A 16,427-nucleotide genomic window follows, 5' to 3' on the forward strand; every position below is an offset into this window, starting at 1 on the left:
AGAAGTGATGGGTTCTACTTAAGAACTGGGATAGAATGTAAGAATATTTTAGTTAAGATAGTTTTTGAATAGATACTGAACTAAACAATATAAGGCTGAATATGTAAATACATACACACGTACATATTTATTCTACAATTTGAAAACATAAAATTGGCCAGTAGTTCATCTTCACCAGTTAATTTTGAAAAAGGTATTCCCCATGCTTCAACAATAACACCTAATACTTTCTAACCTTTGCAGTGCTTATTTGAGCAAGGCCACTTCCCAGTTATTTTCCAAGTGTACACCAGTGTAAGTGAATGGGACACATTACTATTCATATAAGGTATTATTATTTAGAAGCCAATTTTAAAATTGAGCTATGAACTCCAATATTTATCTATTTATTTATTTATTGTTTTTCGAGACAGGGGCTTACTCTGTCACCCAGGCTGAAGTGCAGTGGTACAATCAAGGTTCACTACAGCCTCAACTTCCTGAGTTCAAGCTTCCTGAGTAGCTGGGACCACAGGCATGTGCCACTATGCCCAGCTAATTTTTTGTATTTTTTATAGAGATAGGGTTTCACCATGTTGGCCAGGCTGGTCTCGAACTCCTAGACTCAAGTGATCCACCCGCTTCAGCCACCCATGACTGGGATTACAGACATGAGCTACTGCACCCAGCCTCAAAAAGTTGTTTTTGAAGACATGGAGAACATTCACAATAATTAAGTAATGTTAAATTAAATGAGAATCTATGCAATTAAACATAATATAAATAAAGCTTCTTTCAAAAAAAAAAAACACACTATGAACCTACTGGTAAAATATTTATTTCTGGGTATACATTTTAAGTTATATGTGCAAAAAAAAAAAAAAAAAAAAAACAGTGGTTGAAAGGAAATAAGCCAAAATATAAATGTACTTATAATTGGATTACAGGTACTTTAAATTTTTTTCTTTGAGCTGTTCTATACTTTTTTTTTTTTTTTTTTGAGACAGAGTCTTGCTGTGTCACCCAGGCTGGAGTGCAGTGGCGTGATCTCAGCCCACTGCAATCTCCACCTCCCAGGGTCAAGCGATTCTGGTGCCTCAGCCTCCCAAGTAGCTGGGATTACAGGCACATACCACTGCACCCAACTAATTTTGTATTTTTATTTGAGACAGGGTTTCACCGTGTTGACCAGGCTGGTCTCAAACTCCCGACCTCAGGTGATTCGCTCACCTCAGCCTCCCAAAGTGCTGGGATTACAGGTGTGAGCCACTGCACCTGGCCTGTTCTATACTTTTTTATACTTCTGTATTAAGCTTTTCTTTTCAAAAATGTTTTTAATTTTTAATGTTTTAAATTTTTTCTATTTGTAGCGATAGGGTCTCGCTATGTTGCCCAGGCTGGTCTTGAACTCCTGTCCTCAAGTGATCATCCCGCCTCTATCTCCCACAGTGTTAGGATTACAGGTGTGAGCCCCTACATCCTGCCCATACTAAGTTTTTCTATACAGACTAATTTAAAATGCTATCAAAATTGAGTAAAGTATATAACAAAATTGATTGGCTGTAGCCAAAACTATGTTAAGGGGATAAATGCACAAACTTTATTTCATTACTTTAAAAGAAATAACAATAAAGTATTAGCCCAACAAGTAAGAACAGGAACAAAACCGACCTCAAAGAAAGGAGAAAACAATAAAGCAAAAGTAAAAAAAGTGAGGTATCAGATGGTTGCACAATTCTGGGAAGATGCTAAAAATCATTAGACACTTTCAAATGGTGAATTTTTTTTTTTTTTTTTTTAAACAGAGCTTCACTCTGTCGCCCCATCTGGAGTGCAGTGACATGATTTTGGCTCACTGCAACCTCCACCTCCCAGGCTCAAGTGATTCTCCTGCCTCAGCCTCCCGAGTAACTGGAATTACAGACATGCACCACCACACCCAGCTAATTTTTTGTATTTTTAGTAGAGACAGGATTTCACCTGTTGCCCAGGCTGAACTCCTGAGCTCAGACAATCCGCCTGCCTCAGCCTCCCAAAGTGCTAGGATACAGGCATGAGCCACCGTGCCCGGCCTAAAATGGTGAATTTTTTGGTGTATGTAAGTTATATCTCAAGTTGTTTTTAAAAGGATAATGAATCAGAAAAGAGAAAACCTGTAGAATTAAACATGAAATAAAATTTAAAATCTGGTGCTTTTGAGAAAAAAAAATAAGATACTATAAAATAAGCAACTGATCAAGAAAAAAGAAAAATAATTTTTAAAACAGAGGAAAGAGGCCAGGTGCAGAGGCTCACACCTGTAATCCTAGCACTTTGGGAGGCTGAGGTGGGTGGATCACCTGAGGTCAGGAGTTTGAGAACAGCCTGACCAACATGGTGAAACCCCGTCTCTACTAAAAATACAAAAATTAGCTGGGCATGGTGGCGGGTGCCTGTAATCCCAGCTACTCAGGAGGCTGAGGCACGAGAATTCCTTGAACCTGGGAGGTGGGGGTTGCAGTGAGTCAAGATAGCACCACTGCACTCCAGCCTGGGTGACAGAGTGAGACTTTTTCTCAAAAGAAAAAATAAAAAAACAAAGGAAAGAGATAAAACAGTTTGAAAACTTTAAAAAACTGTGTAAGTGAAATACTACATGTCAACTCTTAAATAGGTTTTGAAACTTCAAATGGATAATTTTGGTTTTTTTATGTTTTAAAAAGCCTATAATTGAATAAAATAAAGGTTCTGAAAGAAATAACTTCAGAAGAGACCCAAATGACTTAGTAGGTATTTCAAACCTTCAAAGAAGAGAGCATAGAAAAAGGCCGGGTGCATCCATGTCCCTACAAAGGACGCAAACTCATCCTTTTTGTAGCAAACTATCACAAGAACAGAAAACCAAACACCGCATGTTCTCACTCATAGGTGGGAACTGAACAATGAGATCACTTGGACTCAGGAAGGGGAACATCACACACCGGGGCCTATCATGGGGAGGGGGGAGGGGGGAGGGATTGCATTGGGAGTTATACCTGATGTAAACGATGAGTTGATGGGTGCAGCACACTAACATGGCACAAGTATACATATGTAACAAACCTGCACGTTATGCACATGTACCCTACAACTTAAAGTATAATAATAATAAATAAATTTAAAAAAAAAATTAAAAAATAAAAACATAATTCTATTAAAAAAAAAAAAAAAAAAGGCCGGGTGTGGTGGCTCATGCCCGTAATCTCAGCACTTTTGGGAGGTCAAGGCAGGTGGATCACAAGGTTAGGAGGTTGAGACCATCCTGGCTAACACAGTGAAACCCTGTCTCTACTAAAAATAAAAAAATAAAAATAAAATTAGCCGGGCATGGTGGCGCGAGCCTGTAATCCCAGCTACTCAAGAGGCTGAGGCAGGAGAATCGCTTGAACCCAGACGGTTCAGGTTGCAGTGAGCCAAGAAAACGCCACTGCATCCAGCCTGGGCAACAGAACGGACTCCATCTCAATAAAAAAAAAAAAAAAGGAAAGAAAGAAAGGAAAGAAGAAAGGAAGAAAGAGCACAGAAAGAGAACATTACCCATTTAACATATTTAAAATGTAACAAGTTTATTACACTAAAAAAAGTAGATACCAATCTAACTTCTCTGATTTAAAAAATATCCATCTTACACAAATGTTAACACCTTATGGTAAAATCTGAAGATTTTTCTAATTAAAATTAAGAATAAAATAAGGATAATTAAAATAAAATAGTTTTAAAGAACTCGTGGAAGTTCAAGTCAGTGTATTAAGATATATGCCAGAAATAATCCTTCAAAGATATTATTATTTGCAGACAAGAAGTTTTACCATGTAGAAAATCCAAGGTAATTACTACAGCAACCAATAGTTATAGGGGCTTCCTGCATCAAATGTACAATATGATGTACTATCACTCTTATTCCTCACAATAATTACACAAGGAAAGCAAGAGGTGACAAAACTGTTTCAGAGAACTGAAGTGATGTGCCCAAAATGACAGATGTAAGTGGCAGGCACCAGATTTGAACCCATATTTGTCTTACTCCGAAGTCTATGCTTTCAATGAGTACTCACTCTCTCTCAGAAACTATTAGATGTCTTTAAAAACAACAACAAAAAGCTCATGATGGTGACCAGATACAGAACATACAAAAGTTAATTTCCCCCTTTTTATTTTTAACTTGCCTTGTTCCAGAAAGCATTTCAATTTGTTTAATAAAAACAAATGGAATTCAAGATTAAATCCAGGCAGTCTGACTCCAGAGCCTGCAATTTTATCCACTGAGTAATAAATATGTCCTCAACATTTTCTTCTATGTTTAGCAATCTAATTTTTTATATAGCCAACATAAAAGCTGAGCACAGTGCTGAGATGTGAAACTCACCAGAAGTTGACCAAGCAAAGGCTGCTAAAGCAAGGGCAGCGAAGACACACGGTTCCTTCATGTTTCCAAAGGCAGGTCATGTGTTTTGTCTTAGCAGTTACACCAGAGAGAACTGAGTCTGTCATATAAATAACTGCTGGAACCCCTCCCTTCCTAGTGGGTAACTACTTCAGGTGATTTGTTTATTAGTCAAGGTATATCATCTACATATGAAGTGCCAAGGAGATTGCAGCAAAAACTTTAGTTTATCCCTGAAAGACATTTGCCAAGAGATAAATTGCATAATTTATCACCTGGATTATTGAGACGTAAACATGATGAGTTTGCACAAGAGAAAAAAAAAAACTTCAGGAGACAAAAACAACAAACCAATGATAGATTTTAAAGGTGCAGCCATCAGACTACAAAAATGTAAGCCGGAATGGGAAAGAAATATTTATAGAATTCCAATACACAAAAGAAGATGACACATGGCTGGTAGTCCCTGACATAGGCTCTCCTAACTTCACACTGAATAAATATAAAAATGCACACACACAAAAAAGGGGAAATACTGAACATCACCTAGACTGATACACAATCTATTATCTGAATCTAGGAGGAGAGGTTCAGCAGCTCTAAGGTACACAGAGTCAGCCTCAGAAAGACCGGTCTCCTGTGCTTTCCCTCATGAAAGATCTCAAAGAAAGAATACCTCTGCCCACCCGAACGAACAAAGAAGAGAGGCTCGCGCTGGATCAGACTCTGGGCTTGTACCAACTAAGATCAGGAGCTGTCTCTCTGTTTTACACACGCTACTTTTCAAGACACACTCTATATGATTCCTCATCCGCATCTTTCAAATCCAGTTCCAAAGCTTGTAGCTCCCAAATAAGATAAGCAGACAGTAGGGGAGTCCTGCAGTGCAGCATCCTGGGAAGTACATGCCCCAAGGCATGGCTGACAAGGATGGGGAGGGGAAGAACCTTGGCAGCAGAGCATTGCAGGAGAGAGTAGTTTTTGTGTTTTTGTTGTGTTTCATGTTGTTTTTGAGATAGGATCTCCCTCTGTCACCCGGGCTGGAGTGCAATGGCACAATCACAGCTCGCTGCAACCTTGAACTCCTGGGTTCAAGTGATCCTCCTGCCTCAGCCTCCCAAGTACCTGAGACTACAGGTACGTACCACCACGCCTGGCTATTGTCAAAAGTTTTTTGTAGAAATGGGATCTTGCTATTGCTATATTGCTCAGGCTCATCTAGAACTCCTGGCCTCAGGCGATCCTCCCACCACAGCCTCCCAAAGTGCTGGGATTATAGGCTTTAGCCACTGAGCCAGGCCTGGAGAGTAGTTTGAAACAGAGGAAGTAAAGGAAGGTCACATGTCAGCCTTGCACACTGGCCTGAGCTATTTGCCCAACAGGTGCTACATTTGAAACTACAGCTCAGAAAAAGGAATTCCTCCATATGGACAGGGAGTGGAGCCAAAAGCAACCTACACATTCCTGCCTTTGACTACACTAGCTCTAGAGATACCTCCTACTATGAGGAAGAATTAATGGAAAAAAAATAACCTGATGCCTATGAAAAAAATAATATGCCACAAGGCAATGGAGGCTACTCTGAAGAGCAAGATCTAAAACTAACTTACAAGAATTCTTCCACATGGAAACTATATCATTATGATGTGTCAATACAGATTCATCAGTTGTGACAAATGTGCCACTCTGGTAGAGGATGCTGCTAAGGAAGGAGGTTATGCATGTGTGGGGGCAGGCGGGTATATGGGATATTTCTATACCTTCCTCTCAGTTTTGCTCTGAATCTAAAACTGCTCTCGAAAAAATAAAGCTTTGGCCAGGCACAGTGGCTCATGCCTGTAATCCCAGCACTTTGGGAGGCCAAGGTGGGCAGATCACCTGAGGTCAGAAGTTTGAGACCAGCCTGGCCAATGTGGCGAAACCCCATCTCTACTAAAAATACAAAATTAGCCAGGCGTGGTGGCACACCCATGTAATCCCAGTTACTAGCAAGGCTGAGGGAGGAGAATTGCTTGAAACTGGGAGGTGGAGGTTGCAGTGAGCCAAGATCATGCCACTGCACTCCAGCGTGGGCAACAGAGAGAGACTCTCTCAAAAAAATAAATAAATAAAGCCTTAAAAAAAACCTATATGAAACAGGGACAGAAAGTTATATGTAACTGGCTGAGATGAAAAGACAATAGGATAAAATGAAAGAGGAAGTGAGAGAAATATAAGCACCATAGCAAATTAAAATAACCATTCTAGGCCGGGCGCGGTGGCTCAAGCCTGTAATCCCAGCACTTTGGGAGGCCGAGACGGGCGGATCACGAGGTCAGGAGATCGAGACCATCCTGGCTGACACGGTGAAACCCCGTCTCTACTAAAAAATACAAAAAGCTAGCCGGGCGAGGTGGCAGGCGCCTGTAGTCCCAGCTACTCGGGAGGCTGAGGCAGGAGAATGGCGTGAACCCGGGAGGCGGAGCTTGCAGTGAGCCAAGATCGTGCCACTGCACTCTAGCCTGGGCGGCAGAGCGAGACTCTGTCTCAAAAAAATAAATAAATAAAAAATAAAATAAAATAAAATAACCATTCGAGACAATATGGAAGAGAAACTAAGCTATAGAACATCTTATCAGACTGTCCTTTTTAATAGAGGACAAACTTTAAAAGGTCTCCAGAATACAGAAGAGAAAGCCGGAACCAATGAGAAGTGGTGCTAACTACAGGGAAAGGGTAAGGGGAGCCAGGGTGAGAATAAGTGTTTCTGAGAATCAAGAACAAATGGAACAGAAGCAATTAAAACTGTAACTGAAGGAAAACAGGCCCAGCGCCATAGCTCATGCCTGTAATCCCAGCACGTTGGGAGGCCGAGGCAGGATGATTGTTTGAGGCCAGGAGTTTGAGACCAGCCTGGGCAATATAATAAGATCCCCTCTTTACAAAAAATTTAAAAATTAGCTGGGCATGGTGGCATGCACCTCTAGTCCCAGCTATTGGAGAGGCTGAGGTGAGAGGATTGTTTAAGTCCAGGACTTTGAGGGCTGCAGTGGGCTATGATCGAGCCACTGCACTCCAGCTTGGGCGACAGGGTGAGACCCAGTCTCTAAAACAAATGAAAAATAAAAATAAGAATAAGCTGAAAGTCAAAAAAAAAAAAAAAAAAAAAAGACTGAGTGGGCTCCTTGTGTTCCAGTGGAGAGTAGGGGTGGGGGGAATCAATGAAGAAATAATGGTATTGTGTTTTTTGTTTGTTTGTTTTTTGAGACAGGTTCTCACTCTCTCACACAGGCTGGAGTTCACTGGCTTGATCATAGCTCACTGCAACCTCAAACTCCTGAACTCAAGTGATCCTCCCACCTCAGCCTCCCAAGTTGCTGGGACTACAGGCATGCACCATCACACCCAGCTAATTTTTGTACTTTTTGTAGAGACAAGGTTTCGCCATGTTGTCCAGACTACTTTTGAACTCCTGGGCTCAAGCAATCCTCCCACCTCAGCCTCCCAAAGTGCTGGGGCTACAGGCATGAGCCACTATGCCTGGTTGATATTGCTTTTAAGATAGGAAGAAAGAAAAAATCAATTTAAAACTATGTACACTGTTTATAATAATTACATATATAAGAGCTAACATACACAGGACAAATACTGGAAAAGGTATAATGAAATGGTAACAGGTTATTCTAAGTTGTGGGTGCAACATTAGGGTGAACCTCTCCCCCTTTGGAAACAAGGGATACACCATAGTTCTCAGAGAGCTGAACTATGAGAGGACATAAGAAATAAACTGAAAGAGGTAACTTATAGCCCAGGCTACTATCTATATGACTATAATAATATACCTACAGAAAAGGTCAAGTAAAATTGCTATCGACTGAACCACACAGAATCAAAAAAAGAGAACTACAAAAGTAAATGCTCCCGCAGCATTAGGTGGGGGAAGTTAGCCAAAGGAATTTGAGTCTTCTGACCTTAAGGGTGAGAGCATTGCTTCTGTGGAGATGGCTATAGGCAAAGTTATCCCTATCAAAGCCTGATGCCAGTAAACACTGATTTTACACTCTACCTGTCTAACCCCCTTGTTCTGATTCCATGGTCATTAAATGACCTTCTGACTATGATTCTGTTTCATGTGTAATTATATCCAAAGGAAGAGAATGTGCTGATCAAGCACCTACATGTTTAACCTATGAGATGGCAACTCCTTGTTATAAATTAATAAATTGGATTATCACGGGAAAGAATGTGCTAATTTATGTATTTATTTGAGACAGGGTCTTGCTCTATTGCCCAGGCTGGAGTGCTATAGCTCAATCATAGCTCACTGCAGCCTCAAACTCTTGAGCTCAAGGGATCCTCCTGCTTCAGTCTCCTGAGTAGCTGAGACTACAGGCATGTGCCACCATGCCCAGCTAATTTTTTTTATTTTTTGTAGAGATGGGGTCTCACCATGTTGCTCAGACTAAGAATATGCTTAAATTTATAAGACTAAGTATTCAAGTGTTAGGAAAGCCATTTAAGTTTACTGGTTAAAGACATGGGCTTTGGAATCACAGAAATACAAGTTTAAATCTTAGTTCTGCCACCTGCTGGCTGTGCAATCGCAGCTATAAAATGAGGGTAGTATCTGTCTTGGGGATTAATAGTGTTAAACAGGACAATGCATGCAAAGTACTTAGCACAGTGTTTGGCACATAGTAGGTGTCCAGTAAATAGTTGTTGAATAAACAAAATGAATATACTTGATCAATAAATGATTATTTAAAATTTGGAATTTAAATGAGCTCAGTTCATGCATGCCTTCTTCTAAAAGACAGATCCAACCTTAGGGCGCTGGGCAAAAATCAGAGTTTTGGACTTAACTAACTTGAAGACCAGACTCTTCCAGACTTTGATAATTTTCCACCATTCTGTAAGAGGCCTTTTGAGAAAAAGACTGAGAATCTTGTTTTTCCTGGTTTTAATACTCTGGGTAGTAGGATTATGAGTAACTCTTTTCCTTTCTATTGTTTTAAATTGTCTATAATACAAAAAAGTCATTTTTATTACCTAAGTAATTTTTTTTAATTACCACAAAAATTTGGAAAAAGAAAAGATAAATAATAAAGAATAAATAAAGGAAAGCTGGAAATAAGGTTTGGCACTAAAATGCACTGCAGTTAGGTGCCACAGATTTGCTAACGGTATCAAGGAAATTCATCCCTATATTTTCTATCAGACTTCTAAAAAAAAAAAAAAACAAAATTGATGAGCATCACAGCATCTATAAGATAAAAATAAGGTAAGGGCCCATAAGAAGCACAGCCATTCTTATTAGTAAACCAGGAGAGAAATTCTTCCCACAGGTATTCATTAAAGTGTTTCTTCTTTAAGTGAGCCACTGGCAAAATGTCAGAACACAAAGTCTAAAATGTAAACTCTGGACCAATTCAAGGGCACTGTTGTTTCTGAATTACAGAAACAAAACAAAGTAAAACCCGAACCTCCTCTGAAGTTGATTTCTTCCATAAAATCGTCACATAACACAAACTGTGGAAATGGTGTTAGATGTATTTGATATATGACACACTTTTCCTCAAAATAACGTATCAACATGAAATACCTAAAGACAGTGCAAAAGAAAATAAATAAAACCTGAAAAAAAAGTTTTTTCAGACCTTTTTTTGACCAAATGCAAAGAATATATTAATAACTCCTTCTTTTTTTTTTTTTTTGAGACAGGGTCTTGCTCTGTCACCCAGGCTAGAGTGCAGTGGCACGATCATGGCTCACTGAAGCTTCAACTTCCCAGGCTCAGCCTCCTGAGTAGCTGGGACTACAGTCTCGTGCCACCACGCCCAGTTTATTTTTTTGTAGACATGGGGTTTTGCCATGTTGCCCAAGCTTGTCGCAAACTCCTGGACTCAAGTGATCCATTCGCCTCAAAAGTGCTGGGATTACAGGTATGAGCCATTGTGCCCAGCCTTATTAAAACTTCTTAGTGGTAGATGAACAAAATAACCTTCTTTACTAGAATTAACTGAGAGCTCACATTACTTGTTTACTTTAAATTACAAAATAGTTTAAAAACAGAAGGCAGAAATGTCACTGTTATAGGATCAATTCCATATTTTGGAAGAAATACGTAAGTTAGGATTTATATTTTCTAACATAAAATATAGTCTAGATCTTACCAGTTGATTCCATTTTCTTACTAACTGCTTCTGGGTATTCATCTAAGAAGAAATCTGGTTGCAAAGGATGACCTGAAAAATTGACCCCAAACCATTAGGTTAATGTAACTACAACATAGTAAGATTTTAACATCTGTTGAGTAAACATATCTGTTTAGTAAACATATCTGTTTCATTAAAAATCATTCTGGTGCAACAGAAAAGGCCTCCGTGAGAACTGCGAATGACCTGATCTTCATTCAATTAATTTTCTCATAATTCAGTTATCCTCCTCTCCTCTGATAAATTTTATCTTCAAGATTTAATCCCCAAAAGATCACCTGTTCTGTAAAGCCTTTACCTGCTCTCCCAGGAACCTTTGCCCTTCTCATCCTACACTGCTCTTCTGGCCCACATTCTTCCAAAGTGCTCAGGACTCATTTCTTACCTGCCCTCCTAAGAGCAGAGGGCCCCTTCTTAAGAAGGACTTTCTTCTCAGCATTAGTGCATTTGGGTCTCTTCTCTCTCTCCCTCTTCCTCTCACTCCATCATCATGAAAACTAAGCTATCCTATTCCATCCATTCCACTGGGTTATTATTATTATTATTGACACAGGGTCTCACTGTCACCCAGGCTGGAGTGCAGTGGCACGATCTTGGCTCACTGCAACCTCCACCTCATGGGATCCAGTGATCCTCCTCCCTCAGCCTCCCAAGTAACTGGGACCACAGGTGCAAGCCACCATATCCAGCTAATATTTATTTATTTATTTATTTATTTATTTATTGAGATGGAGTCTCGCTCTGTCACCCAGGCTTGAGTACAGTGGCATAATCTCGGCTCATTGCACCCTCTGCCTCCCAGGTTCAAGGAATCCTCCTGCCTCAGCTTCCCAAGTAGCTGGGATTACAGGTGCCCACCACCAGGCCTGGCTAATTTTTGTATTTCTAGTAGAGACAGAGTTTCCCCATATTGGTCAGGCTGGTCTCGAACTCCTGACCTCAGGATATCCATCCACCTCGGTTTCCCAATGTGCTGGGATTATGGGCATGAGCCATGGCACCCGACCACTCATTTTTATTTTTTATAGACAGAGGGTTTTGCCATGTTGCCCAGTATGGTCTTGAACTCTTTGGCTCAAGTGATCTGCCGGCCTTGGCCTCCCAAAGCGCTGGGATTACAGGTGTGAGCCACTGCACACAGCCTCCACTGGGTCTTATTTTCAGCTAATGGTTGTGGTTAGCAAATAGGCTAACTGTTTTAATTACACTGATAACTCCAAGACACGTGCACACTAGAAGATTTAAAGGCCACAAAGCCTTCAAAACTATAGTACAGTGAGATGTTAACAATCTCAATTGCTCTCTTTTTCTTTTCCTTTCTTTCTTTTCCTTTTTTTTCTTTTCTTTTCTTTTTCTTTTTTTTTTTTTTTTTTTGAGATGGGGTCTTGCTGTTTTGCCCAGGCTGGTCTCAAACTTCTGGGCTCAAATGAGCCTCCTGCCTCAGTCTCCTGTCTCTCTCTCTCTTTTTCAGAAGTTTAAGCAAACTTCTGGAGGGCAGGAATGAATTCATCTTTGTTGTATCCTAATATCATAGTATCTGGTCATACTAAGTTCTCAATACTTGATAGGATTTTTAATTTAAATAAAATTTTAAAACTTGTGCACAATTACACTGTGTCTTTAAAACCTAAAGTAATAATTATATTCCTGGGTACCAGGACCCAGAAGACCCGAATCTAGTCAGGTTCTGCCGCCTATTAGCCATCTGCTCTTAGGCAAAGGCTCAATCTCTCTGAGCCTGTTTTTCCACTTGTAAATATTAACTACCAAATATTCTGAGTGTACTATATGCTGGGCACTGTGCCAAAAACATACGTTATCACATTTAGTCTTTACAAAAATCTTGTATGAAATGTATCGTTCTCTTAAGTTTACCAATATGGACATTAAGGCTGAGACAGACAAACTGGGTGACACGCTCAAAGCTGCATAGCAGTGAGCAGCAGAGCTGCAATATGAACCTGGCTTGTCTTCTCCCAAATTCCATGTTCTTAATCACTAAGCATTACTTCCCTTACAGAATTGTTATGCAGGCTAAATAGATAATGCATATAAGAGTGCTTTATAAAACTATAATCTGCTATTTAATTCAGTTGGAACTGCAGAGATGAGCAGGGATGATACAAATATAAACATGGTTTGTGTCATTTCGAAGCTCAGCTTAATGAATAATATTTAAAATATACTTTACCATAAATTAAATTTACTTCTATATATGGCTATATTAGAATACATCATATTCTATATGGTAAAAATCCATTATTATCATTATCATCCACGATTTCAGAGAGAGAGAGTTACTTAAAAAGAGGGCTTTCTGGAAGCTTCTCAGATCACTTTACTACACCATGCCCACTCATCTACACCATCTGTCATTAAGCTACTCTAAGAGACTGCACTTAAGAGACAAATATTTACAGAGTCCACAATCATAAATTATTTTAAACAAAAAAATTCATGACTGGGCCAGGTGCAGTGGCTCACACCTGTAATCCTAACACTTTAGGAGGCCAAGGCAGGCAGATCACTTGAGCTCAGGAGTTCAAGACCAGCCTGGGCAACATGGTGAAATCCCACATCTACAAATATAAAAATTAACCAGGTGTGGTGGCACATGCCTATAGTCCCAGCTACTCAAGAGGCTGCGGTGGAAGGATTGCTTGAGCCTAGGAGGTGGAGGTTGCAGTAAGCTGAGATCGTGCCACTACACTCCAGCCAGGGTGACAGAGTGAGACCCTTTCTCAAATAAATAAATAACCCACTACTGTACCATCTGTCACCACGTATTCTTGAACAAAATCTTTACTCTGTGATTTTAAGACCAACTTTAAAAAATAATTTTCATTTCTTATTTCGAGATTTGGAAGTGGCTAGTAGCTGATCTGACTTTCTGTGCTTATATATATCACTTCAAAAGCCCTCAACTCACCTCTATTTTTTATTCATCTTTTTTTTTAAGTTGTGTTGGTATGGGTTTTTTTCCTTCATTGGGAAGACAGCTTTTAAAATAACATATTCATTTTACGATCACACAAACACAAAAAACAGATGTGTTCATGGCAGAAAATATGGAAAAACATATTGTTACTTTTAAAAACTATACAAGCATTACCTGGTTTAATTGCATAGATGTCAAAATTTTGTATTCCTTCTGCTTTTAAGATATTTTCATCAATGACGAAGTTGCCAGTAAAACTTTTTGGCTTTTGGAAAATGGAATATGCTGCATCTGCAATGATATCCACTTTTCTACACTGGCTTTCGATACCAGGTCCTCCCAGCATCTCCGTAGCAGCAGTGTGTATGGCTGTAGAGAAAACACACACACACGTACACTTGTAACTCCAAATCAAATAATAAAACTATGGAAGTAACAAGCACTACCCTTCACAATTATCAAGGCTAATTCTTTCATTTCTCAGATGATGAAAACAAGGTCCAGACTGCTTAAGGGATTTGCCAAATTTTTTTGCTTTTTGTTTTTGTTTTTGTTTTGGAGACAGTCTTGCTGTGTCGCCCAGACAGGAGTGCAATGGCGTGATCTCCGCTCACCGCAACCTCCATCTCCTGGGTTCAAGCAATTGAACCCAGCCTTCCGAGTAGCTGGGATTACAGGCGTGCGCCACCACGCCCAGGAAATTTTTTGTATTTTTAGTAGAAACGGGGTTTCACCATGTTGGCCAGGCTGGTCTCAAACTCCTGACCTCGTGATCCATCCACCTCGGCCTCCCAAAGTGCTGGGATGACAGGCGTGAGCCACTGAGCCCGGCCCCAGAATTTGCCAAATGTTCCACAGAGAACTGGGTAGAAAACACATGTTCCTTACTCTGTGCAACCCTGCCTTATACTACAGACTAAACCAGAAGACTCACAGTAAAATTCAATGAACTTTCTGATTTAGAATGCTCAAGAATTTGCATGTCTTTTAAAGGAATAACTGAAGAGACCTCTAATAGCTTCCAATTGATTCTCTTGATAACAGCTAAGAGATTACTGCCTGAAAACAGACAGTACCACCAGTCTTAATACCCAAAATTTCCTTTCACATAAACATATGGAGTGCATATGAGGCTTAAAACATCAGCACTGCCTGTGATGACTCCTTCTCTGGGAAGAGAGCTTATTTCCCCTCTTTAACACCTGTCAGCCACCACCAACCACATGCACACATTCTTGTGGGAATTCACTGAACCAACAATGCCACTGATTATAAAGTGCACCATTATGTTAGGGACCACTAAGGAAACAAAAAAGCTGCCAATTAAATTATGATATATCATTCATTGTAAGATACAGACTGGTATCAGAGATGTACAAATATAATACATGGGCATCTCAGCATCAATGAAAATGGTATAAACTCTTTCACCTAGTCAGTGAATAGGTTCCTTGAAAAACACTCAATAAATATTGCTTGGATTTCTGGGGGGGGTCCTTTTTAAATTCAGACAACTCTGTTCTGTAGAAAATATTAGAAAATAGCCAGGTGCGGTGGCTCATGCCTGTAATCCCAGCACTGTGGGAGGCCAAGGTGGATGGATCACTTGAGGAACAGAAGTTCGGGACAAGCCTGGTCAACATGGTGAAACCCCATCTCTACTAAAAATACAAAAATTAGCCAGGCGTGGTGGCGAGTGCCTGTAGTCCCAGCTACTTGGGAGGCAGAGGTAGGAGGATCGCTTGAATCTGAGAGCCAGAGGTTGTAACGGGCTGAAATTACTCCAGTGTACTCCAGCCTGGGTGACAGAGTGAGACTCCGTCTCAGGAAAAAAAAAAAAAAAAAAAGGAAATAAAGAGAAGTAAAAGGAAAAATTGCTTAATTAATTATAATTTCCCTATCTAGGGATACCTGCTGTTAATATTTGCATATAATTTTTACTATGTTAGCTGTACTTTTAAAAATTATGTGTCTTATATGAAGTAACTTGAAACTCTACAATTAACAGTACATTATTAATTATACATTGTCAACAGTAACATCTCAATTTGCTTACATATATCCTAGTTTACATCAAACAAGAAAAGTCTATTTATTTATTTATTTTCCAACATAATTCATAGGTTCACAGAAAGTCAATTTATTTAAATGTACTTAGGTTTGTGAGTTTCTAGTACTTTAGATAAAACTTATTTCCATACATTGTTAAAATACAATTTTAAATTATTATATGCTAGAATAACTTACATATTTTGGTCTATAAGATGAAATGTCTGTAGCTTTTAAGGGCCATTGGCCCTTTTGCATTCACTCAACAAATAGTTATTAAGCACTTACTATATATAAGTCAGGCGCTATTCTAGATATTAAGGACACAGATGTTGACAAAACGGACATAAGGCATCTACCTTCGTGGAACTTACATCCCTTTTTTTTAATGTTCAATTAATTTAGGGAATTTCTTGAAAGCATTGAGTTAGAAGACACTTTTCTACTTCATAACTAAAAATCATTTACTAGGAATAATTTTTTTTTTTTTTTTTCCGAGATAGGGTCTCATACTGGCACCCAGGCCAAAGGTAGTGGTGAGATCATGGCTCTCAGCAGCCTTGATCTCCTGGGCTCTCAAACTATCCTCCTACCTCACCCTCCCACCACATCCAGTTTTTGTATTTCATTTTTTTTTTTTTGAGACAGAGTCTGGCTCTGTCACCCAGGCTGGAGTGCAGTGGCGTGATCTCGGCTCACCGCAAGCTCCGCCTCCCCCGTTCACGCCATTCTCCTGCCTCAGCCTCCAGAGCAGCTGGGACTACAGGCGCCCGCCACCACGCCTGGCTAATTTTTTGTATTTTTAGTAGAGACGGGGTTTCACCGTGTTAGCCAGGATGGTCTCAATTTCCTGACCTCGTGATCC

General features: G+C 39.8%; 1 protein-coding gene across 6 annotated transcripts in view; it reads right to left on the reverse strand.

Moving 5' to 3' along the window:
* Window positions 1-16,427, reverse strand: part of HSDL2 (hydroxysteroid dehydrogenase like 2) — an 83,103-nt gene that overhangs the window by 21,057 nt on the left and 45,619 nt on the right. For all 6 annotated transcript variants that reach the window (XM_045373639.3, XM_074016813.1, XM_015436857.4 and 3 more), the window contains exons 7-8: window positions 13,688-13,882; window positions 10,534-10,605 (exon numbers count right to left, since the gene is read on the reverse strand). In XM_045373639.3, the coding sequence (XP_045229574.2) occupies window positions 10,534-10,605; window positions 13,688-13,882 (267 nt within the window). The remainder of the gene's footprint in view (window positions 1-10,533; window positions 10,606-13,687; window positions 13,883-16,427) is intronic.

Source organism: Macaca fascicularis, chromosome 15 (assembly GCF_037993035.2).
Source record: "Macaca fascicularis isolate 582-1 chromosome 15, T2T-MFA8v1.1".
NCBI classification, from domain to species: domain Eukaryota; kingdom Metazoa; phylum Chordata; class Mammalia; order Primates; family Cercopithecidae; genus Macaca; species Macaca fascicularis.